Below are 27,122 nucleotides of genomic sequence, written 5' to 3' on the forward strand. Positions count from 1 at the left end.
TCAATAGGGTATATATTTTAAATAGACTTTTTTTTCTTATTATTAGGTAATTTTTTTGAGGATACATAAAATCTTGCTAATCCAGTAATTTGTTTTACAGTGGACTCTGTTAATATGCTGTAACTGAAATTATATCCTTTCATACTTCAGTTTGAACGTTATAATTTAGGCTACTTTTATAGAAATAGTTCTCACTCTTAAGTAAAATTAATACAGTAGAATCAAATTATATTATTGGACTGTATTTTACCCAAATTTGGATATGCTTCATAAAATATCATGTCTCTTGAAATGTAACTGCATTCAAATAAAAACCTGATATTATGCAATTATTCTTCATTGAAAGGAGAAGCTGTTAGTCTTATCCCTCAACTTTGTATTTACTAGTCTCCAGACCTAGAAAATTTCAAATTTCGAGTTGTGAAGTATAATCAAAGGCAGGGTGTGGGGGAAGCCCTTTAGTCTAAAGGTTACTTTGATCCAGCTCATATCAATTGAAAGCCTGCTCTGGGCTGGGCACAATGCTAGTCACGTAGTTCCTGATGGACTTTGCCATCTAGGGGGGTAGAGGACTAGTAAACAGAAGAGTGGATCAATGTTCTAAAATGCTAATAATTATTTCCCATGAAGCGTTATGGATGCCAGCACTGGGGACCTACTTAGATTAGGTGATCAGATAAGGTGTCACTGGGTTTATGAGGGAGGAAAAAGAACATTGCAGATAGAGAAATTAGCAGTTCCAAATACCCTGAAACAAAATGCTGACCAATAACTGGGGGCAGTTCTCCGGTTGGGAGAGTTACATAGGGGGTACAATGGGATTGAAGATTGGAATAACAGATTTAGTCACTTCAATCTCAGCTTGTATGAGGTTGCATTTTGACCTTGATTGTGTCATATGGCAAGCTAAATGGTTTACCACTGTCTGCCATATGGGCGGGTGTGCTGTGATTCTTTAGCAACCACTGGATAACAGCAAAGTCTAAAAAATTCAGATAGGATTTACTGATTTACCATTGCTTTCACTTCCAGAAGTGATTCTACAACATCGATGGTATCGTTAACTAACATTGCATGTTGTTACATTTTAAAATGTAAAATTTTCTCCTCTTAGTACATTGCTCTGTATACAGAGATTTGTATCCTTATCTTGACTTACAGTTCTTGATATCCATATAGTACTTCCATCTTGAGGTTCATGTAACACTTGTTTGCTCTGATTTTGTCACAAAGAACAAAGAATATTAAATTTAAAAGTTAAGAGGTGCCCAATTCTTCTGTGTCACTATGGAATAAAGATCACTGTTTCAAGTCACTGGGTACTTGAGTTCCATATCAGCCCTCTTTTCACTGCAGAGCTTATTCAGCATTGATTATCAGGCACACGTCCTTTGCTTTTGACCTCCTCACCCATTTATTTTTCTGTTTCTGCTGATGATGCCAAACTGTGGTAGAACATGTGAACCCAATAAGAACATGATTAGTCCCATTTAATGATAATCGGCCTTCTGCTGTGGTTTCCAGGAATATATTGCATCATTAAGGCAGGAACCACTAATTTGCAAAATCAAAATCATCTGGTTACTAATGTAATTCTGTTAACATATTGGTGTTATCCACAGAGAGAAAAGGGTGTGTTCCTTGAATGTGTTTGCAAAAAGAATTTGTACTACTTTCTCCTAAATGGGATGTTTTTTTTTTTTCCTCTAAGTGAGATGCTTTTTAATACTATGCTTAAGGTATTCAATCTGCTAATCCTAGCCTTAGAATGGGAGTTTGGTAATTGGACTTTAAAAAAAAAAATTAAAGTAAAACAAGTTATATATGCAGACAACTATGTCCCTTTGCATTTTTATCTTTTATTTTGACAGCCTACCTGTAATTTGTGAAGGATTTTGACTGGCAGCCAAACTTAGAACAGTCAACTATTATAATTGTTTGTGTCTGTATATATTCTCAAGTGTCTTTATAGTTGAAATGAAATAAGTAACAAATTTGGTGTATAGCAGTCTACTCTAGACCAGGATTTTGGCCAGTGCTTTGTTTATTCAGTTCTGACTTTTTTTGGTGTATCTATTTTTCTAGGAAGCATTTTGTGTGTGTTTATAACCAATGAGAACCGATGCTTGATTTAAAGCAAAACCTTGTTAAAAAGATTTGCATTTTGGTGCAAAAAAATAGATTAAAGCAGAATGCATACACAGTACTTGAATTATGCTAAGTAATAAATGTCCATTTAGATTTGGGCTTTAATTTTTATACATTTGTTTAGCAAAATATTGTCCAAAATACGTAGGCAGAGATTTGGATTGGAGTGACAAGAAAAGCAGTTCTGAATTTCATAAAGCATCCACCAGGGAAACTGTATTGTCAGCAGCAGTAATTACAGTAGGTAATTGTGTCATTTACCCTGTTACAGACCACTGAATGGGAGGAGCATGGGACATACCAGCTGTCACACCCTGTTAGCTTTCACGTTCTGGGATTTGCAAAACCACACTAGGACTTACTCTTGGTGAATGGAAGGAAAACAAAGATAAACTGAGATTAAAAACTATTACGGATTTGATAGACTTTTCTAGAAAATAAAAAGTGTAAATTTCTGAAAAGTTGGAAGTCAGCATGGACATTCCTTTCTTTCCTGTTTGTTTCTTACAATCAAAGGCTTTTGGGCCAGAAGTAACTACAACTAAGATCCAGTTTGGCTGCTTATTAACTGTGACCTTGGAGAACTCATTTAATCTTCTGGAGACTCAGTTTCTTCATGTGGTCAATACAATATCTGTGAAAGATGCAACCTCTAAAGTTCAACTTCCCTTTTAAATTTTTGTTTCTACCGGGAATAAATTCTCTTTTAGGTGTAGTTCCACCAGTGAACAAATTAGGGTCTCTGCCCTCATGAAACTTATAGTCTAATGAGGAAGACAGACTGTCAACACATAAGCAGACAATTTCAAAGAGTATAACAGACAGGACTGTGAATAAGGAATCCTGTAAGAAAGGGATGTGAGACAGAGCCTCTCTGAGGAGGTGCCCTCTGAGGCCTAAAATAAATTAGCTGGTGAGCCATGAAAACAGTTGGGTTAATAGCATCTCAAGAGGAGGGACAGTGAGGTGTTTTGTCTGTTCAAGGGCCAGAGAGAGGCCAGTGTGGCTGGGATGTGGGGAGAGGTAAAGGATGGCTTCACTGGGACACACTGTAGCCATAGCAAAGCCTTTAAACTGGATTTAAAAAGTGAGGAGAAATCAGGGAAGGGTTGAGAGCAAGAGGAATATCATGATCACTTTAAGTTTTGAAAGAATCATTCTTGCTGTATAAGATAAGAAGGCTAGAGGTGGGTATATTTGCATTTTAACACGAAATAAATTGGTGTTTGTATGGCCACTTAAAAATATCATGCAATTTCAAACTTACAGGGAAAATATTTTATAGAGATGTTAGGATGAATGATCACAACCGAAGTTATTTTAATATCATTTCTTCTTTTTTAAAAATTATCTTTGAGTTCCATTTTACCTTAGATAGAGAATTGGCAGGAATAATCTCAAGGAAGGAGAAAAATGCTAACTTCATTTGTGCTGGTAAGCTTGAGTTTTTTAGCCCAACTCAGGAAAGATTTTGAGATATGAAAATATGTTGCTGGATTTGATTAAATACAAAAAAATGAACACTTTCCTAGGTTTTTTTTTTCTCTAGAATAGTTGAACAGGGACAGAGAGAGGGGAGTTCAGGAGTATAAATCCAATTAGACCTGAAGAAAGCCTTTTGTTGCAAGTATTCAGCATGCAGGCCTGGAGCTTCGTATAACATTCTAGACGGAATATTCTCTTCTGTTGGTATATCATGCCAAACTGATTCATATTTTTTTATGCATGGAAACATTCAATCAACAAACAAGGAAGGAGCATTAGTTTCCAGTCAGGCATGCTCCCAAACACTCAGGGTATAGCAGAAGTACCCGCAGAAAGCATGGTGGTGATAGTATGTTTGACTAGGGAGCTAGGGGTCTCCTTCTTTCAAAGCTACATTTTCACTTCAAATGTACGTTCTATCCTCACCTAGATGGGCAAGGACAACTAGGAAGTTGATTGGTACCCATTATGGCAGAAGTAACTCTATTCCTTGTTACGTCAGTTGGGATATAAAAACAAGACACATCTTTCTTGTCATTAAGGAGATCATGACCTAGAAGCAAAGAGTGGTAAATAAATAGACAATAGCAATCCAGGGTGTTTGTTCAGTGCTATGATAGAGGGAAGCACAGCAAGCTAAGAAACCAGGTTAGGCAAAGATGCTGAGTTATGAAAGCCATGAGGTAGTAGTAAAGGGAATGGGAATTTAAAGAAAGAGGACAAATAATGCTCTGTGCTCCTCCTATCTTCCTGTTCCCAAAAATAAATATATAATTAACATCAGTATTGCACTTTTCTTAAGATTCAGGTATTCAGAAATGTATGTATGTATGTATATCTGAATGGTTTACATGTTTCCTTCTAGAGAATTCTGTTTCTCAAATGTTTCCAGTCATGATCCCATCATTTTGTTTTTCCTAGATCTCAGACTTTTAAAAATGGTCATGTCTCACTTTCAAAATAATCACTTTGATTTAGTGTCTTAGTCTGTTACAGATATAACAAAATGCCATAGACTTAAACAACAAACATCCCTTTCTCATAGTTCTGGAGGTTGGGAAGTCCAAGATGAAGGTGCCAGCAAGGTTGTTGTTTGCTGATAGCCGACTTCCTGGTTCATAGATGCCTGACTTCTCTGTGTGGGTGGAAAGGGTGAGGGATCTCTCTGGGGTCTCTTTTGTAAGGACACTAATCCCATTTGTGAAGTTTCCACCCTTGTGGCTAATCATCTCCCAAAGGCTCCACCTCCTAAAATTGCCACACTGGGGGTTGAGCTTCAACATATGAACTTTGGGAAGATGCAAATATTCAGTCCATATTTAGTTTATCATCTTGTCTTGGAGTATAATGGGTTGAGGATGGAGAATGCAGGCACCATATTAGAAGATAGAGAAGCAGAACCAGTCAACAGGGAAGTAAGTGATACTCCACTGGGTTGATCTGCCACAGAGGCCCAGCATGCTATATGAGCCAGCTATTCCTTGGTAACTGCAAGTATTTCCATTTTGCCTCTTGCCTTCCTCCTTTATCCTACTTTATCTTAAAGGGGACCTTCTGAGTGAACGGATTTTATCATTTGTGGGAAGATATGTGGAACATGTTTAAATAACACTGAAAGCAGGAGCCTTTAAATATATTTCCGTGCCACTTGTACCAGATCCAGGCCCCCAGAGAAGAGAGGAGAGGAAAGAAGGCAGAGATGAGGGAGGCGCTGGGTATAATTAGAGGAGGGAAGAATGAGAGCGGTGAATACAAAGAGCAAGTGTTTTCCCCAGAGCAGGACATTGCGGATTGTAATTAAAATATACACTTGCAGTCAGGGAGAAGATTACAAGTTGAAATTTTTCAAAACTTATAATTGATACTATGAAGAATGAAAGAAAGCAGGATGAGTAAATTGAAGAGGAAGGAAAGTAAAGTTTGCAGTTGGGAAGCAAGGGCAGGAAGCTGAGATGTCACAAGACAAGTTCTCAAAGGAGAAGGGAAAGTTAGGACAGGTAGGCTCCAGATTCACCTCCACTTGCTGTGCTGCTGTTCCTGGAGCTGTACATCTTCTGGTCTTGAGGTCAAATTTCCAATCACATCCACGCAGCAATCTGATTGGGATCCTGGAGGCCAAAGGCTCAAGGACAAATAATGGGCATAAAGAGAAGGGAAGCGTTGTCAGCTTGTTGAGATGGGGTGCACGCTACTCAGGGAAGGTGACTGATGACACATGGTTGACAGAGGAAAGTCTTTCTCAAACTCCTCTGAACACTTGCGGTGATTCCTGGGACAAGAGGCCCCTTGGTGAGAAACAGTGAGAAAAGAATTACTACATTTGAAGGGAACTCATCAAGTAAAAGTGAGTGATTCAGAATGAGGTTTAGAATAAAAGCCATTTCAAAGTCTTTTCTGAAAAGAATAGACTGTAAAAAAGAAGAGGCACTCTATATTGTCAGAGGAGAAAATCCTTTTTGGATCTTAAAAAAAGGTGGCTTTCTAAATGACAGAAAAAAGATTTTGCTGTACTCCTAAGTTGGTTCCTGCCTCTCAAGAACTAAACAAAACACAGGTGTAAATGAGATACCAACTTGCTACCTAACATCTTTATGTATCCAGGGCAGAGAAATTTTATGCATACATACATGTGCATATACACAGACTCTTACATAATACATTCACACACATACACCTACATGCATACACATAAAAACATACAATTATGTGTATTATTTTTATGAGGGAACATCTTTAAATATCTTCAGGACAAGAATTCTGCCTTATTCATCTTACAACAATCACAACTCTTGTATAAGCATGGTAAAACTTAACACATATCTGTATTATCAGTAAACATTATTACAGTTAGAAATATGAAAGGATATTAAAAGATATTAGCTTAAAAATGTCAAAGCTAGTTAAATCACTTTATTTTTTTTTTATTTTTTATTTTTTAATATATGAAATTTACTGTCAAATTGGTTTCCATACAACACCCAGTGCTCATCCCAAAAGGTGCCCTCCTCAATACCCATCACCCACCCTGCCCTCCCTCCCACCCCCCATCAACCCTCAGTTTGTTCTCAGTTTTTAACAGTCTCTTATGCTTTGGCTCTCTCCCACTCTAACCTCTTTTTTTTTTTTCCTTCCCCTCCCCCATGGGTTTCTGTTACGTTTCTCAGGATCCACATAAGAGTGAAACCATATGGTATCTGTCTTTCTCTGTATGGCTTATTTCACTTAGCATCACACTCTCCAGTTCCATCCACGTTGCTACAAAAGGCCATATTTCATTCTTTCTCATTGCCACGTAGTATTCCATTGTGTATATAAACCACAATTTCTTTATCCATTCATCAGTTGATGGACATTTAGGCTCTTTCCATAATTTGGCGATTGTTGAGAGTACTGCTATAAACATTGGGGTACAAGTGCCCCTATGCATCAGTACTCCTGTATCCCTTGGATAAATTCCTAGCAGTGCTATTGCTGGGTCATAGGGTAGGTCTATTTTTAATTTTCTGAGGAACCTCCACACTGCTTTCCAGAGCGGCTGCACCAATTTGCATTCCCACCAACAGTGCAAGAGGGTTCCCGTCTCTCCACATCCTCTCCAGCATCTATAGTCTCCTGATTTGTTCATTTTGGCCACTCTGACTGGCGTGAGGTGGTATCTGAGTGTGGTTTTGATTTGTATTTCCCTGATGAGGAGTGACGTTGAACATCTTTTCATGTGCCTGTTGGCCATCCGGATGTCTTCTTTAGAGAAGTGTCTATTCATGTTTTCTGCCCATTTCTTCACTGGGTTATTTGTTTTTCGGGTGTGGAGTTTGATGAGCTCTTTATAGATTTTGAATACTAGCCCTTTGTCCGATGTGACATTTGCAAATATCTTTTCCCATTCCGTTGGTTGCCTTTTAGTTTTGTTGGTTGTTTCCTTTGCTGTGCAGAAGCTTTTTATCTTCATAAGGTCCCAGTAATTCACTTTTGCTTTTAATTCCCTTGCCTTTGGGGATGTGCCGAGTAAGAGATTGCTACGGCTGAGGTCAGAGAGGTCTTTTTCCTCTAAGGTTTTTTCCTGCTTTCTCCTCTAAGGTTTTGATGGTTTCCTGTCTCACATTCAGGTCCTTTATCCATTTTGAGTTTATTTTTGTGAATGGTGTGAGAAAGTGGTCTAGTTTCAACCTTCTGCATGTTGCTGTCCAGTTCTCCCAGCACCATTTGTTAAAGAGACTGTCTTTTTTCCATTGGATGTTCTTTCCTGCTTTGTCAAAAATGAGTTGGCCATACGTTTGTGGGTCTAGTTCTGGGGTTTCTATTCGATTCCATTGGTCTATGTGTCTGTTTTTATGCCAATACCATGCTGTCTTGATGATGACAGCTTTGTAGTAGAGGCTAAAGTCTGGGATTGTGATGCCTCCTGCTTTGGTCTTCTTCTTCAAAATTACTTTGGCTATTCGGGGCCTTTTGTGGTTCCATATGAATTTTAGGATTGCTTGTTCTAGTTTCAAGAAGAATGCTGGTGCAATTTTGATTGGGATTGCATTGAATGTGTAGATAGCTTTGGGTAGTATTGACATTTTGACAATATTTATTCTTCCAATCCATGAGCAGGGAATGTCTTTCCATTTCTTTATATCTTCTTCAATTACCTTCATAAGCTTTCTATAGTTTTCAGCATACAGATCTTTTACATCTTTGGTTAGATTTATTCCTAGGTATTTTATGCTTCTTGGTGCAATTGTGAATGGGATCAGTTTCTTTATTTGTCTTTCTGTTGCTTCATTGTTAGTGTATAAGAATGCAACTGATTTCTGTACATTGATTTTGTATCCTGCAACTTTGCTGAATTCATGTATCAGTTCTAGCAGACTTTTGGTGGAGTCTATCGGATTTTCCATGTATAATATCATGTCATCTGCAAAAAGCGAAAGCTTGACTTCATCTTTGCCAATTTGGATGCCTTTGATTTCCTTTTGTTGTCTGATTGCTGATGCTAGAACTTCCAGCACTATATTAAACAACAGCGGTGAGAGTGGGCATCCCTGTCGTGTTCCCGATCTCAGGGAAAAAGCTCTCAGTTTTTCCCCATTGAGGATGATGTTAGCTGTGGGCTTTTCATAAATGGCTTTTATGATCTTTAAGTATGTTCCTTCTATCCCGACTTTCTCAAGGGTTTTTATTTTTTTTATTTTTTATTTTTTTTTTTATTATTTATTTTTGGGACAGAGAGAGACAGAGCATGAACGGGGAAGGGGCAGAGAGAGAGGGAGACACACAGAATTGGAAACAGGCTCCAGGCTCCGAGCCATCAGCCCAGAGCCTGACGCGGGGCTCGAACTCACGGACCGCGAGATCGTGACCTGGCTGAAGTCGGACGCTTAACCGACTGCGCCACCCAGGCGCCCCTCAAGGGTTTTTATTAAGAAAGGGTGCTGGATTTTGTCAAAGGCCTTTTCTGCATCGATTGACAGGATCATATGGTTCTTCTCTTTTTTTTTGTTAATGTGATGTATCACGTTGATCGATTTGCGAATGTTGAACCAGCCCTGCATCCCAGGAATGAATCCCACTTGATCATGGTGAATAATTCTTTTTATATGCTGTTGAATTCGATTTGCTAGTATCTTATTGAGAATTTTTGCATCCATATTCATCAGGGATATTGGCCTGTAGTTCTCTTTTTTTACTGGGTCTCTGTCTGGTTTAGGAATCAAAGTAATACTGGCTTCATAGAATGAGTCTGGAAGTTTTCCTTCCCTTTCTATTTCTTGGAATAGCTTCAGAAGGATAGGTATTATCTCTGCTTTAAACGTCTGGTAGAACTCCCCTGGGAAGCCATCTGGTCCTGGACTCTTATTTCTTGGGAGATTTTTGATAACCGATTCAATTTCTTCGCTGGTTATGGGTCTGTTCAAGCTTTCTATTTCCTCCTGATTGAGTTTTGGAAGAGTGTGGGTGTTTAGGAATTTGTCCATTTCTTCCAGGTTGTCCAATTGTTGGCATATAATTTTTCATAGTATTCCCTGACAATTGTTTGTATCTCTGAGGGATTGGTTGTAATAATTCCATTTTCATTCATGATTTTATCTATTTGGGTCATCTCCCTTTTCTTTTTGAGAAGCCTGGCTAGAGGTTTGTCAATTTTGTTTATTTTTTCAAAAAACCAACTCTTGGTTTCGTTGATCTGCTCTACAGTTTTTTTAGATTCTATATTGTTTATTTCTGCTCTGATCTTTATGATTTCTCTTCTTCTGCTGGGTTTAGGCTGCCTTTGCTGTTCTGCTTCTATTTCCTTTAGGTGTGCTGTTAGATTTTGTATTTGGGATTTTTCTTGTTTCTTGAGATAGGCCTCGATTGCAATGTATTTTCCTCTCAGGACTGCCTTCACTGCGTCCCAAAGCGTTTGGATTGTTGCTTTTTCATTTTCGTTTGTTTCCATATATTTTTTAATTTCTTCTCTAATTGCCTGGTTGACCCACTCATTCGTTAGTAGGGTGTTCTTTAACCTCCATGCTTTTGGAGGTTTTCCAGACTTTTTCCTGTGGTTGATTTCAAGCTTCATAGCATTGTGGTCTGAAAGTATGCATGGTATAATTTCAATTCTTGTAAACTTATGAAGGGCTGTTTTGTGACCCAGTATATGATCTATCTTGGAGAATGTTCCATGTGCACTCGAGAAGAAAGTATATTCTGTTGCTTTGGGATGCAGAGTTCTAAATATATCTGTCAAGTCCATCTGATCCAATGTATCATTCAGGGCCCTTGTTTCTTTATTGACTGTGTGTCTAGATGATCTATCCATTTCTGTAAGTGGGGTGTTAAAGTCCCCTGCAATGACCACATTCTTATCAATAAGGTTGCTTATGTTTATGAGTAACTGTTTTATATATCTGGGGGCTCCGGTATTTGGCGCATAGACATTTATAATTGTTAGCTCTTCCTGATGGATAGACCCTGTAATTATTATATAATGCCCTTCTTCATCTCTTGTTACAGCCTTTAATTTAAAGTCTAGTTTGTCTGATATAAGTATGGCTACTCCAGCTTTCTTTTGGCTTCCAGTAGCATGATAAATAGTTCTCCATCCCCTCACCCTCAATCTAAAGGTGTCCTCAGATCTCAAATGAGTCTCTTGTAGACAGCAAATAGATGGGTCTTGTTTTTTTATCCATTCTGATACCCTATGTCTTTTGGTTGGCGCATTTAATCCATTTACATTCAGTGTTATTATAGAAAGATACGGGTTTAGAGTCATTGTGATGTCTGTATGTTTTATGCTTGTAGTGATGTCTCTGGTACTTTGTCTCACAGGATCCCCCTTAGGATCTCTTGTAGGGCTGGTTTCGTGGTGACAAATTCCTTCAGTTTTTGTTTGTTTGGGAAGACCTTTATCTCTCCTTCTATTCTAAATGACAGACTTGCTGGATAAAGGATTCTCGGCTGCATATTTTTTCTGTTTAGCACACTGAAGATATCGTGCCAATCCTTTTTGGCCTGCCAAGTTTCAAAGGAGAGATCAGTCACGAGTCTTATAGGTCTCCCTTTATATGTGAGGGCACGTTTATCCCTTGCTGCTTTCAGAATTTTCTCTTTATCCTTGTATTTTGCCAGTTTCACTATGATATGTCGTGCAGAAGATCGATTCAAGTTACGTCTGAAGGGAGTTCTCTGTGCCTCTTGGATTTCAATGCCTTTTTCCTTCCCCAGTTCAGGGAAGTTCTCAGCTATAATTTCTTCAAGTACCCCTTCAGCACCTTTCCCTCTCTCTTCCTCCTCTGGGATACCAATTATGCGTATATTATTTCTTTTTAGTATATCACTTAGTTCTCTAATTTTCCCCTCATACTCCTGGATTTTTTTATCTCTCTTTCTTTCAGCTTCCTCTTTCTCCATAACTTTATCTTCTAGTTCACCTATTCTCTCCTCTGCCTCTTCAATCCGAGCCGTGGTGGTTTCCATTTTGTTTTGCATTTCGTTTAAAGCGTTTTTCAGCTCCTCGTGACTGTTCCTTAGTCCCTTGATCTCTGTAGCAAGAGATTCTCTGCTGTCCTGTATACTGTTTTCAAGCCCAGCGATTAATTTTATGACTATTATTCTAAATTCACTTTCTGTTATATTATTTAAATCCTTTTTGATCAGTTCATTAGCTGTTGTTATTTCCTGGAGATTCTTCTGAGGGGAATTCTTCCGTTTGGTCATTTTGGATAGTCCCTGGAGCGGTGAGGACCTGCAGGGCACTTCCCCCGTGCTGTGGTGTATAACTGGAGTTGGTGGGCGGGGCCGCAGTCCGACCTGATGTCTGCCCCCAGCCCACCGCTGGGGCCACAGTCAGACTGGTGTGTGCCTTCTCTTCCCCTCTCCTAGGGGCGGGATTCACTGTGGGGTGGTGTGGCCCGTCTGGTCTACTTGCACACTGCCAGGCTTGTGGTGCTGGGGAGCTGGCGTATTAGCTGGGGTGGGTAGGCAAGGTGCACGGGGGTGGGAGGGGCAGGCTTAGCTCGCTTCTCCTTAGGTGATCCACTTCAGGAGGGGCCCTGTGGCAGTGGGAGGGAGTCAGATCCACTGCCGGAGGTTTGGCTCCGCAGAAGCACAGAGTTGGGTGTTTGCGCGGAGCGAGCAAGTTCCCTGGCAGGAACTGGTTCTCTTTGGGATTTTGGCTGGGGGATGGGCGGGGGAGATGGCGCTGGCGAGCGCCTTTGTTCCCCGCCAAGCTGAGCTCTGCCATCCGGGGGCTCAGCAGCTCTCCCTCCCTTTGTCCTCCAGCCTTCCCGCTTTCTGAGCAGAGCTGTTAACTTATGACCTCCCAGACGCTAAGTCGCGCTTGCTGTCGGAACACAGTCCGTCCGGCCCCTCCGGTTTTGCCAGCCCGACTCGGGGGCTCTGCTTGACCGGCGAGCCGCCCCTCCGCCCCGGCTCCCTCCTGCCAGTCCGTGGAGCGCGCACCGCCTCGCCGCCCTTCCTACCCTCTTCCGTGGGCCTCTCGTCTGCGCTTGGCTCCGGAGACTCCGTTCTGCTAATCCTCTGGCGGTTTTCTGGGTTCTTTAGGCAGGTGTAGGTGGAATCTAAGTGATCAGCAGGACGCGCGGTGTGCCCAGCGTCCTCCTACGCCGCCATCTTCCGGAACTCCTAGTTAAATCACTTTACACCGCACACATAGAAGCATGACATAAAGGTGCACAAAAATATCCATATCTTATTATGTTTTATTAAGGATACTTAAACTATATATATAATGATTTGGACCTGAAAATCGTCTTGTATCTTGTATTTTGCTGTGGTAGAAACTCAAATAGCATGCTCTAAGAGAGATGGATTTTGAAATGAAGCTCATTTTTAAAATTAAGCCCCGAGTGAAAAGGTTGATGGATCTCCTTTGTCCCATAGTCCCAACCCTTTAAAATCTGAGAAATCATTTTATTTTCTGTAAGAAGTTAAAAGGTCAGAATATAGCATTTGATCCAAGTGTGGATTTCTTCTAAGCTCATCTTAAACTGCAGTGGGAAGGCTATCCAGGTTGAAACACTAAGGTTGTTTTTCTTCAATAATTTTATATTTTAAAAATTCCTTTTTTATATTGTATGTTGTTTTGTTTTGAAACTCTTGTTCTGGTATAGTGTGTCAAATATACTCGTTAATCTTATTGGGTTTTTTAGTAGGTATTAAATCAGGGTGGGCCTTAGAGCTTTCAGTGAAGGACTAGATTACATGGTGTTACGTGAGGATGATTTCTCTTCTGGCAGAAGTTTTCACTAGCTTAATGAACACTTTTCCTTTCTTAACAAAAAATCTAAATAAATGGAAGCACATGCCTCTTACCAAATTAGGGGGCAGCACTGACATGAAAACATAGGAGCAACAAACTTGAACTTTTGCTTTGGTGAAGGTCTCATGGTCTCTTAAGCGATGCATAAATACTGCTGTAAATTATAAATCCCAGACAAGTTACATGGATTTTGGGTGAATACAATGTGAAATGTAAAATATCGGATGTGAAATACTCTGAGAAGCTGAAAGCACTCATTTTTTTTTTTTTTTATAGACTGAAGCCTATTATTCATTCATCTACATTTACCAAGTGCCTAAAATGTGTCATGTGTTATGGCAAGGACTAAGGATTGAAATATCTATAATAAAAATTCTCTGTCTTAAGAAGTATACTGACTAATGGGGGATGGGTAAGACAATTAACGATCCCTGACAGCGTGATAAGGGCTAGTATAATACTAACTCATGAAAAATTACTCTAAGTGCTTTCCATACATTACCTTAGTTAATCCTTGCAACTCTATGAAGAACATATAAGTCCACAATCCCTTATCTACAGTTCTGAACTTCAAAACCTCAGCTCTAGAAGTTGAATGTTTATTTTCAAAATTCATTTGGAAGCAAACTTTAATCTGATATGATGCTATTTCTCATCATTGTTTATCCAATTTGATTTGAATAGTCATACTTTTACTACAGAAATATTTGTTTGATTACTGAATATTGTCCCGGATCCTTCTGGAGATTTTACTTGTGTACCATTATTAGTCCATTTAACAGAGGAGGAAACTGTAATTTCAAGAGGTTAAATAATTTGCCCAATTTTTATTGAGCACAAATAGTATGGGGCTTATGTAAGTTTTAAGAAAGGTTTTCTAAAGAAGGAGGCATTGTTTGGTCTGAATGTGAGGTGAATAGGAGGGTTAGGCAAAGAAAATGAGGAAGGGCTTTCTGGGCAAAAAGCAGAGACCTATGTGAAATATACAGGGATTGACTGGTATGATGGTGGGCCTTTAGAAGAGTCTCAGTAAATGATATTATGTAAAAATGATGCAATGGGAGAGTTTTAAATGGTGCACTTTGGTGAGAGCAAAGTGTCATAATGAAATCTTGATGAGTAGGTGGTGCTTTGATGGCTAGTAAGAACAAAAAAGATTAAGAGAGAAGAAGAGAGAATGGGGAAGAGAGAGAGAAGATCAGATTTTATTTGAAAAGTCATTATAACAATGGTTTAGAGATGTACCAAACTGGGGACAGTGTTGTCATCATGAAGCTATTGCAATATTCCAAAGGAAATATTTCATACCCAAATTTTAACAACTTAAGAGTAGCAGAATGAAGACAGGGGTGGGGGCTGTGGAAATGAGAATAGTCAAGGAAGTAGAATCCAGATGAATTGGTCCCCAGATGGGGTAGTTGGGGGACGGGAAGTGTCTGGTGACCCCCCACATTCCTGATTTGGGAGGAAGAAAGCCTTAAGGATAGATTTAGGTACAGATTCACCTGTGGGTGGGAAATCTGAGAGTATTCTTCCCTGATGACCTGGATAGTCTTTTGTGAAGTTATTGATGGGGTTATGTGCCATAAGTGAGAGAGAGAGAGAGTATGGGGCAGGCATTCGAAGAAAGAGCAGCATAGCTGCTGAGTGGAATGGAAGAGAAAGCAGGAGATGTGCACACTGTCACCACAGAATATCTTGAATATTTTGCATTAGCAAATCTCTAAATACTTTGCATGTTTAATTGAGATATACTTTATAGTTATTGACTCACTATTTAACAAATATTCATTGGAGACTAGTTTGTGCCAGTCATTGTGTTGGATGTTGGGGGTAATTGATGAATTAGATCTAAGGTTTGCTATCTAGGTGGTTATCTGACACAGATGTTGACTAGTGAGTATTTACTCAGTGTATTGTCACCATCAGTAGAGGAAGTTCACTTTCCTAATATGATCTTTGCTTTTATAGTTTGACTTCTTAATTCTATTTTTCTTCTTTGCCATAAAAACCAAACCAGACCAGGGGCGCCTGGGTGGCGCAGTCGGTTAAGCGTCCGACTTCAGCCAGGTCACGATCTCGCGGTCCGTGAGTTCGAGCCCCGCGTCAGGCTCTGGGCTGACGGCTCGGAGCCTGGAGCCTGTTTCCGATTCTGTGTCTCCCTCTCTCTCTGCCCCTCCCCCGTTCATGCTCTGTCTCTCTCTGTCCCAAAAATAAATTAAAAACGTTGAAAAAAAAAAAATTTAAAACCAAACCAGACCAGACCAGACCAAAACAAGAACGAGAATAACAAAATTCCTAAAAGTAAGAAACCCTCTTCTATTCATCTCACCACCATCTCACTCCCAGTTGCCCAGGTTTGAAACCTGATTTATTTTGGGGCGCCTGGGTGGCTCAGTCGGTTAAGCGTCTGACTTCGGCTCAGGTCATGATCTCATGGTCCGTGAGTTCGAGCCCGGGGCAGGCTCTGTGCTGACAGCTCAGAGCCTGGAGCCTGCTTCGGATCCTGTGCCTCCCTCTCTCTCTGCCCCTCCCCCATTCATGCTCTGTCTCTGTCTCAAAAATAAACATTAAAAAAAAAAGAAACCTGACTTATTTTCAATGCCTCTCTTCCTCCTGGTTCAAAAATTGATTCACTGTGGGGCTCATCAGTTGTATGCATAAATTGACTCCCCTTCCACCATCATTTTGTCCATTCTTCTTCATTCCCTCTCTTTAACATTGTTTCATTCCAGAGAAGCATAGGGGTTGGGATACAGAAAATGAATGACAAGGGTTTTGGACCTTATGATGTGGCACTTACTTCCCAACCATTCTTCCTCCCTCCTGTAGTACTTCCTCATGCTGCACATACATTGCTCAGCACAGTGCTTGCCAGGTGATAAGCACTCATTTTCTATTTGCTTTTTGCCTATCGCTCTCCTCCTCCTTATCCTTTTGCTTCACTTCTCAGTGTTGCACAGACTCCTGTCACAACTCCCAGTAGTAACCTCTGACTCAAAAGGAAAAAACTGAAAGGAATAAAGAAGGACTAAAATGAGAGAGAACAATGCTGGCTTGCTAACATAGAACACCCAATTTGTTAGGGGAAGTTGGTCTCTCCTCCTCTACACATTGCTGTTAATTTCCCTAAAACTCAACTCCCATTTTATCATGCCTCTTATTTGGAAGAGGCTATTTATTGCCCACCAGATAAGTGGCAGCTTATTGCCCACCAGATAAAAATCATGTGGTGTTCCTGACCCTGTCCATACTGATTCCTCATTATTCCCTATTGTTCCTCACCTGTGCCAGCTCAGCCACTTCAGGACCCTGCCACAGCTCATGCTTTTGACCTTTTGCACCTGTGTTCTCTCTCCACAGGACATGCTCTTTTCCATCTTTACCCTTTTCCTGTTAAAACCCCTCCTATCTTTCAAGACTCACTTGTTTGGCCTATTTCCTACACAATACTTCCCTAGACCCCTCAGTTAATCCTCATCTCTCCTTTTTAAGTCTCAAGAGATCATTGTTGATAGCTTGTAGCTTTTTAAAACACTGAAGGCAAATCCTGGCCTTGTCACTTCAAAGTTACATGACATTGGGCAAGATATGTATTTTCTCTAAGAAAGCTCTATATTCCCATTTGTAAAACAGGAGTAATGATAGTGCCTTCCAGGAAATGTTTCTGTGAAGATTGAAGGGGATAATGAACATAAAACACTTAGTACAGTGCTTTATAGCATCTAGTAAGCACTTAGCAATTAGCTAATGGCATTATTGTTACTATTACTATTGTTTTCTCTCTTAAAGCACTAAACAAGTTCAAGAATATATCATAGTTATCTATTCATATCATCAATCCTCTAATAGTTCAAAAGTCTCTTGAGTTCATTGAGTTCATGAATCCCAGTTCGTGCATCTTTGCATCCTCTAGAGGCTAGGATAATCAAAAGGCTAGAATAACATAGAGAAGCTTCAGAAATATTCAGAAATACAAATCATTTGTTGATAGTTACAAGAATTTTGTTGCCTGACAATGTGTTTGGACAAATATAATCTCATGAAACACCAGAAAAAAAGCAAAGCAGGTTTTTTTGCTGTAAAATCAATTTGGATTACCTTACAAAATTATTGTAAAGATACAGAGGAAATTTGCATGGGCGTTAGTTGTTCAGATTCTTGATCAAATAAGTATTAGGAAGAGAGGCTGAATGTACCAGTGAAAGGACTAGAAGAAAATAAACGAAGCATGTCAGAGAAAAGAAGTCTGACCAAATTCCTAGATGCCAAACAAACTGAGGAATAACAAGAAGTCGGTATTGAATTGGTGTGGTCAGTGAACAAGAAACTTGAGTAGTGAATAAAAAATACTTGGGTGTTAAAAATGAGTTTTAGTTGGTTTGCTGCTAATGTTGCCACTGGTTAAAGTATAGTTTCTTGTAGTCCCTTTAACAGTGTTAAAATTAGATTTCCATTAAAATGACACTGTGATAGATTTTTTCCTCTAATATAAAGTGAATAAGGAAGGTAATCATAAGAAACAAAAAGAACAGCTTTTGGTAAGTATGATAGCAGGCGTCTTTTTTCCTGACATAACCATTGAAGGTAGTGCATGTTGGAAATCAGAGAAATGTCTGAAATTCATTTGATTTCAGAAAAGATTATGAAAAGAGAAAGCTCTGTGAGACATTTACATTTTCTCCACAGAACTGAAACAGAAAAGAAAGGACATTGTATGGCTAATAGAGGCAAAATAAAATTTGCCACTGAAGTAGATAATATGATGAGAAAGTAACTAATATTTATCAAGTGACTCTTATTTGCCAGGGTCTCTATACTCATCATGCAAATTTACTCTTCACAGTAGTTTTCTAATATAGGTCTCAATCTCCTCATTTTAAACTTAGGAAGATGGGCTTACTTTCTCAAGGCTAGTGAGAACTAGGTTAAAATGGCATCAAAAGTCAAGCCTGTCTAGAAAACTTCCGTATAACACTGCCTCCCTGCTATTGCTCATTAAAATAGTACATAATTTTCCCATTTTTTTCTTCGTTGTCCTTTACACTGAGTTATAGTCCTAGTACAGAACAGTTGATGGAGGACATTTTAAACCATTCAATGAATTGTAACAATGTCCCTGAGATTGAATAGTCACGAGGGCATGCATGTTTTGATTGTAGGCATATATATTGTTGGTGGCAGCAAACACAACTTCTTCATATACCAGGCCATTAAATATTGGGGGTGGGGGAGGAAGGAGGAAGAAGAGGGAAGGACGCAATTCTAGTTCTTTTTAATAGACCCCCAAGCCCTCTACCAATTGTCGAATTATAATACAGAACATTCTTTAGATTCAGTTTGTGTTCATTTTGACAAGATCTGCCATAGAATGATTATTGTGTGAATGTAGTAAGGAGCTGGGGCAAGTCCAAAGAGTTGTTTAGTTTGCTCAATAGAAATGGCATATTTTATCTGAGGACTCACTGTGTTGCTATTCTTTTTAGAGTAAAATAAGAGGTCTCAGTATTATAGACCCACGGGCTATCTTGTTCTCTTCCTCTTCACTAGCCAGTGTAGGTAACTACAAACTTACTTTGGTAGGAACACTTAGGAGTGAAGTTCGTGGATGCGTTTTAGCAAGCTCATGGATGTCCTAAGGCAAGCAATCTGGTCTACTGAAATATAAGAGGAAAATGACTAAGCAACTCTATATGTTTGAGATAAGTCATCCTTCTAAACAAATAGTTTGATGGTTTTATTTAATAGCTTCTCAAGAGTACTTTACACGCTGTGGACTTCCTTGCTCCAAGATTTATTCAGGCTTAAGCCTGAGCGAGCTTGTTCTCAGGTTTCTAATAAGCAGATAATAGTTAAGACCCGAGGTAGGTTGTCACTGTTTAGAGCCTCATCCTGCCACGGTCTAGGAGAGAATTTACTCATTGTAAATTTATATTCCAGGAAACACTTGGGTCAGGGAGAGCGAAGAAGCTTTCTTTGTGGCACTTAAACCTACATGTTATGATAGCTGCTGTTTTCCCAACATTTCTGTATTTGGACAGGAGAGTAGAAGATCCAGCATAACAATATAATTCTTGTAACTGAAAAAAACCTATCAGAGGAAAAGAAAGGCTCTGTGAGAATAGTGGGCCGGCCGTGAAGGTATACTATAATTTGTTACCAGAAGAGCAGAATCTACAGTATGAAGGTGTCAGTCAGAGGATCTAGTATATTGTTGGGGGGTGTAAAGCAGAATTATCCAGAAGTGGTGGGCTTTGTTACAGGGGCCCGACCAGGTGTCAGAGGAGAGGACTCCTGGATACTGGAGATGTCTGTTTGCCAAACTGCGTTAATGATGAGCTTCCAGAGATTTTTGAGTTGGAGGAATGAGTGCTTGAGTCTAAGTTCTGTGAGCTGGTCACTTTGTTTTACAGACATTTGCACTTAGCCATATTGGTATCTTCCTTTTCTTTTAAAAGCTTCTCTCAATTTTGAGAAAATGTAGATTTTAGTATGAACAGAAAGTACCTCAGTGCTTAGCCCTAAAGTGTTAAAAATACTAGATAATACAAAAAAAGAGATAACTTCCTACTTGTGAAGCAATGGAGGACTCCACATATGACAAGGAGACATTAAATGGTATAAACATTAAAACCCAAAACCTCTGGGAGCGCCGAGGTGGCAGTCGGTTAAGTGTCTGGCTTCATCTCAGGTCATGATCTCACAGTTCATGGGTTCAAGACCCAAGTCAGGCTATGTGCTGACAGCTTAGAGCCTGGAGTCTCCTTCGGATTCTGTGTCTCCCTCTGTCTCTGCACCTCCCCTGCTCGCAATCTGTCTGTCTGTCTCTCTCTCTTAAAAATGAACATTAAAACAATTTAATAAATTAAAAAAAACAAAACCTCTAGACAATTGCAAAGAAGAACACTAGGATTAAAAAACACATTAGGCAACACACACACATTAAATATGTCAGGCAGCCCTACCACATGACAGTCAATAACCTAGATTTAGGAGTCAGATGTTGTGATTCACAACTCAACCACTTACTAGCTGTGTGATCTCAGAAAAGCTACTTAACCTCTTCAAGCTAGTTTAATTTTCTTTTTTTAAATAATGATGATATTTCCTAATTAATATGAAGATTAAATGAGATAGTGTATATTACAAAGTGTGTGGTATGTCGTAAGCACTAAATTGTAGCTACGATTATTACACATCATTCAGGTTGATTCAAATTTGTAAGAGGCTCAAGATTCCAAAACAAAAGGAGCAAAATACATGAATACTGTTTCAATTTGGAATCTGCACCTTCCCTACATACATAAAAATATCCATGTCAAATGCTCCATTCTCCATGAAGTCATTCTTGAAATCCTATCTGACCCAGCTAGAAATGACTTCTTCCCTCTTTGTTCTCTGCAGCCCTCTGTAAACAGGTTTCTTCTTTACTTCAGTATTTCTAACAATGCCCTCATGTGGCACTTGTGGTTTTGTGTTATCTCCCCGACTAAACTATAAGCTTTTGAGGGAGCTACCATTTATAATCACATTTTTAATCCCGCAAAAGTCTTAATATACAACAGACCTTGAATAAAAATTGTATTAAATCAAATTGTAGATATATTTAAATTACTTTTCGCTCCTATTTTTCTGTAGTATTTGCATTTTGTATCATAGTGAAATCCTTGAAGAGAACATGTGCTATGTGTATTGTATGTCTGCGTTGATATCATTGTAAGAAAAGCTATGTGAATTTTAACATGGCCATTTTGTCCCTAGATAGTACATTCATTCTAGAAACAGCTCAATATGAATACCAAATTTCAAGCCCAATTTAAGTCTGACTATGACCAGATGACCTGTTGGGTGTGGAGTCCTAAAATGATTTTAGGGACATTAAGCTACTCAGGTTAGGGGTTGATCAGTGAGACTAAAGTATTATTTCTGTGTGACATTTGCATTTAGATAAATCTAAGTGTACATATTATCACTTTTTATATAGAGGAATTTTAATATATTGACCCTTGTCACTGGTATGAAATCAGTTTTATATAGTACATAAAGGTGCATGGCAATTATGGCACATAGGACAAATTTTTCCCCACTATCATTGTACAGTTATTGATTCTATATTTAATGTACTGTAATAATTGACAACCACATTACTTTTGTTTAGTACTGTTTGAGTTGTGGTGTTTCCTTTCTACATGTTTATTTTTTTTCCATTTAATTTAAATTTTAAATGTATAGATAGAAATGTGATAAATTTTGATTAAAATAACCATATGCTAATATTTTTAATGAAGAACAGTTAGAGAGAAGTGTATTTGGTTTCAATCCTAGCTTTTACCTGGACCGTCATACTGTCATGTCACACGAACAATGAAAGGTTTAACTGAAGATGTGTAAATAGCATTAATTCCTAGGAATTGGATATTGTGAACATCAGATCTGAAATGTCTGCTTTTCAATATACATGAGAGAAAAATTGGAATTCATTTACTACTACATCCTGCCATGCCTCTTCTCAAACATTGTGACATAATATTGATTTAAATTTTTTCTTAATATTTCCCTCCTGATTTTATTTAATTTAACTTATTGTATGTTACAAATGTTAGAGGGAACATGAAAAATGGAGAGGTTGCTGGTGGAGTCCTTAGGGATATGTGAGTCAGGGAAGGGGTAAGAAGTTGACATTTGACCAAAACTGGATATACAGCAGTAATAATTAACTATTTATCGAGATGACCTTATAAAATATTTGCTCCTTGCTTCATTCACATTCTGTTTTGTGGAGGGCTATCAAATTAAACTTAATTCTTCTGTGAGACATAGGCATTTTTAAAGGCTTTTCCTGAAGTCACAGTTTACTTTTAGTTGATGGTTATAAGTATAACCAAGTTTATTTTAAGTGGTGTAAAGAATTTTAAAGTGATAGTGTAAAGGAATTAATATTTTGTTTTCAAAATATGTCTCGCTCCCTTAATATTTGAAATATCCCTGATAAAATAAAACACCATTGTAGTAAAATTAGTAAAAAAAATAAATAAATAATAAAGTTTAGATTTTTCAATAGCTTCTATTTGGCATCTAGTCTACAACTGAACAAATTGGGATTGGCTTGAATTATAATGGCAGAGGAAGTATTTCCTAGCTTTCTTCCTTTGGTCATTTATTCTTTTTATTTTTTTAAGTTTATTTATTTTGAGAGAGAGAGCAGAGAGGGGGCAGAGAGAAAGAGAGAGAGAAGAAGACAGAGAGAGAGAGAGAGAGAGAGAGAGAGAGAGAGAATCCCAAGCAGGCTCTGTGCTCTCAGTGCAGAGCCTCATGTGGGGACAAACCCACAAACCATGAGGTCATGGCCTGAACCAAAATCAAGAGTCAGATGCTTAATTGACTGAGCCACCCAGCCCTCTCTGATCATTTATTCTTTTAATTACTTATTTAAGAAACATTCTTTGAATGCTGAAATGAAATACAAATAAAAATACAGAATTGTTGTCCAAAAATTAACTGTTCCTGGTGGGGCATGAAGATGGAGAATCAAGAAGTAGATATTTATGATAAAATATAATAACAGAGCCTTGTATATTGTGCTAAGGAAAACAGCCAGCAGGCCCTGACTCTGCAGGAGGGGGAGAGAAGGGTATTTTTGCATAAAACAACATTTTAGTGTGATCTTTAGAAGCGATGAGAGTTTGCCAGGAGAATCCATGGGGCAGACACTTCAGGCACAGGGAAGAATATGTGTAAAGGTGTATATTTAAAAACATGAAAACTGTCTTTACCCTTGAATTGCTTAGGAGCACATTTACTCATCTCAGCAGTCTCGAGAGTAAATGACAACAGGGTAACCAGATCCGGGCTTGTGTAATTAATTAAAGTGTATGGGAATCATCATACTGGGTGCTAAACTGCATCTTGTTAGGCCCTTCCTCTACCCAGTGAGTTCCATCTAATTAAGAAAACAACCAAAGCAGAGATGAAAACAGCATCAAATCAATCAGCAGCTGTCTTTAAAGAGCCTACGGCTGTCCGTATAGAGATTTATAGATTAACTGCACCACTTTGAATTGCACTGGGAAGAAAATGGGCAGCAGGTGCAAACTTCAGAGTGTAGATTTATTTTGCTTCGGGCAGCTGACCCCAGAGGTAGGTGGACTGCCCATTCCAGTCCCTCTGAAATTTTATAGTGGTCCAAGGACAGCCCCAAGCAGGAGACCCAGCTGTAATCTGGCTATTTTCTAGGTTATCATCAATGTGCTTGAATTTATAATAACTATGAAAGTTTCTGATACTAGATAATAACAGTGGAACTCTGTACAATTTGGAGAAATTCAACCAGGGATTTGGAGGATAAGGTATCTATTCATGCAATTCTAAAACCTTAGTGATTGAGAACTCTCTTTCTTCTGAAAGATTATTGGGAATAATGTCTAAGAATTTTATTACCAGGCTAGAGTTCAAAATATTATAACTTTATACTTATATATGACACAGGGCATAATGTTAATCTTTATTTAAAAAAAAAACAGGGCATTCTATTTTAGTAGTTGAAATAAGTGATTTTAGTCTAATCTCAAATGAATATGCCCAAAGCACATTTACAGATACATTACTATTATAATATATTGTCTGTAATAATACATGTATTGTCCAGAATACGAAGGGTTCTAAAATAAAAAGCAAATATTTCTTTTTGCTTTGATGATATATATCATAGTGAATTAATAGCTCCATTAATATAAGCATATTAAAATATATATTTAATTTTAGGCCTAAGTAATAATTTTGTGAGAGACCAAGTCATAAGTAGTGCCACTGTAGGCATTTTGCTGAACTAGTTCATAAGCGTTTCCTCACTTATATTTCATTTCCTACTCATTTTGATTTTGATGTTAGATCTGATTTCTTTCTCATTTTCACTGTATTTATTCCTTACATTTACATTTTTGTTGAACACTCTGCTAGAATTCTGATGTTACCTAATAATTCCTGTGAACTTGGGCAGGCGACATAAGCACTCTGAGCCACTATGGACTCATTTTTAAAATGGTAATAATGATATTGGTTATGCCTCTCTCATAGGGGTGCTGGGAGAAGCAGATGATTCAGTGTTTTCTAAAGTGTCAAGTTGTACACAGTTAAAGGAAGTATCATATTGATTGCATCTTTTAAAGTGTATATTTGCACATATTATAAAGGCGAGTTGTCTTATTTAGCAGAACTCCGATACTTCCTTTGAGGAGAGAGATTCCCAAGGAGGTCAGATATTCCCCAGTAGTTTGCATGTGTATCTTTATGCCTGGCCGTGTGGGTGTGGGTGTTAACTGCATCCTAACTAATTCCCAGAGCTTTAACTCCATTTTCCTACAGGCCAGGATTCACAAAGCAATATATTTCACATCCATTCCTATTACCTTTTTCATGTTACAGAGAAGAATTAGATAGCATATTTATGTCAGGACAATAACTCCCCAAATATTAACCACAGAGACTGCATACAGAGGCTCTGGGATACACTTCTGAGAATTATCCACCCTTTCCTCTCCCCTTCTGCCATTCCTTCCTCCTCCTTGGTGGGTCTTTTGTCCAAATCCTTTTGCATGCAAGGTATGTATTTCAAGAGGAGTATGCAATACTTCAAAATATGAGCTCTTCTTTAACATAGGCTTTGTATAGGTCTGTCTGTGTTTGAAAGAAATACCATGCAGTAACCAAGATGCAGGTAGTTTAAAATACAGTCGCATTGAAAAATCTATCTTTTGAGTAACAAAATTGTATTCCTCATTTCAGAACATGATGAGTGTATCACAAATCAGCACAACTGTGATGAAAATGCTTTATGCTTCAATACCGTTGGAGGACACAACTGTGTTTGCAAGCCAGGCTATACGGGGAATGGAACCACATGCAAAGGTAAAAGGTTTAAATGTCAGCCTCTCTCACATTAGGGATAAGGCAGTCCATCTTCACCTCCCTCCACCCCTTCTCATCACTGTTATCTGCCTTCTGGGTACTTGCCACAGCCATTGGGAACTTTGCAACATGGCTCATACTCTTCCCCCTGGGTTAGGTCAGTGTTTAAGCAGCCAAACTGTTCAAACAGTGTCGACTTCATGTTCCTCGACCTCCATTTCAGTGGTTTCCATCTCTGTTCCTGTCTAGCAGACCACACCCATAATCACACCCGGGCACTTTTGGACAGAACTGTTCCATCTTTGAAATCTCAGACTTCAGCTTCTTATTGTCTTACCCCAAGTCCTTCTGCTTCCAGTTGGCCCACTCTGTTCCTTCCATGACCTTTCATCTTCTGTTTCTCTGACCCTTTTCTTTCAGTTTACCAGTCTCCTCCCATGTTTAAATACTTGTTTTTGAATCCAAACATGACAGCTATTTTTTTTTTTCACCAATACAGTCAACCTATTTGTTCTTTTAGTAAATTCCACTTGGAAATACCTCTATTTGGGATCAATCTGACAGTTTTTCTTCTCTACTCTTTTTTTTTTTTAAGTTTATTTCTTTATTTTGGGAGAGAAAGAGACAGAGTGTGTGAGTGGGAGGGGAACAGAGAGAGAGGGGGAGAGAATCCTAAGCAGGCTCTTCCTTGGCAGTGCAGATCCCAACGTGGGGCTCGATCCCACAGATTGTGAGGTCAGACCTGAGTGGAAACCATGAGCTCGATGCTCAACCTACTGAGCCACCCAGGTACCCCTCTACTCTCTTTTGAACTGTTGAGTAGTAAGTTAACTGGGAATATTGGGTCTCCACATGTTATAGTTTCCCATTTTAGCTGGTTTGTCAATGCCAGTCAATAATTCTTTTAAAAGTCCTGCTGAGCTCAGATTTTCATTTCCATCAGTGGATGTTCCCACAGTACTTCACCACCGTCCCCTGATACATTCTTCCACCAGTGCCCTCTTTTCTTTTATCAGATGAGCTTACCTCCTCCTTCACAATAGAGGTTCTATTTTGGAAACTGCTAACTCCCATAGGCTAAAGTCCATACTCTGTATATGTCATGTAGATTTATTTATGATTTATATAATTTAAACAATTTAAGCTTCAACGCTTCCCATTTCTCAAACACACGTGCCCATTGTCCTGGAGTTTGCTAAAATCAATTTTCTATGACACTGTGTATATGGGAGGTAGGAAATAACAAGGGATCGTTGTTAATACCATGTCCCATGAGCATGAATCTTAAGACCTGGTTTACAAGAATACATTGGATGCAGATATCGATGGGCCAGAGGATTACTCTGGTTTATAAAAGTCTATGGGAATGTTTCATTTAGAGCAATGTGAACAAGGCCTGCTCACTTTGAGGTCTAAATCCCACAAAGATTTTCTCAGAGATACTAGACAAATCCTGAGAAAAGCCAGTTTAATATCCATTGCATAGTGTAACTGAATGCCTAGGACTTCCTCAGAGCACCCAGATATTCTGAGTGCTTGGTGGGGAGAAGTTAATATTTCATCTGGGAGACCAACTTCTCACTCTTATTTCTATTTCACTCTGACTCCTAATTAATGTGACAAATGTTTGTAGCATAAGGAACTCTTGTAATCATGAGCAGATCCAGTTAGGTAATTCTTATCTTTGAAGGAAGGAGAACTTTCATGGATCCATACAGTTTTACCAGAAGTTAAGTCAACAGGCTGCCTGAATACAGATTCTCCAGTTCATGTGTGTATCCCTACTGGGAATGTCAAATGCTGAGAGATAAGTAATGTAGACATAGGATCTGAATCA

General features: G+C 38.8%; 1 protein-coding gene across 4 annotated transcripts in view; it reads left to right on the forward strand.

Annotated features, from left to right (window-relative positions):
- NELL2 (neural EGFL like 2) overlaps positions 1–27,122 on the forward strand; it is a 408,634-nt gene that overhangs the window by 280,156 nt on the left and 101,356 nt on the right. For all 4 annotated transcript variants that reach the window (XM_058743047.1, XM_058743046.1, XM_058743049.1 and 1 more), the window contains one exon: positions 25,163–25,285. In XM_058743047.1, coding sequence (XP_058599030.1) covers positions 25,163–25,285 — 123 coding nt within the window. The remainder of the gene's footprint in view (positions 1–25,162; positions 25,286–27,122) is intronic.

This window comes from Neofelis nebulosa, chromosome 8, assembly GCF_028018385.1.
Source record: "Neofelis nebulosa isolate mNeoNeb1 chromosome 8, mNeoNeb1.pri, whole genome shotgun sequence".
NCBI classification, from domain to species: Eukaryota; Metazoa; Chordata; class Mammalia; order Carnivora; family Felidae; genus Neofelis; species Neofelis nebulosa.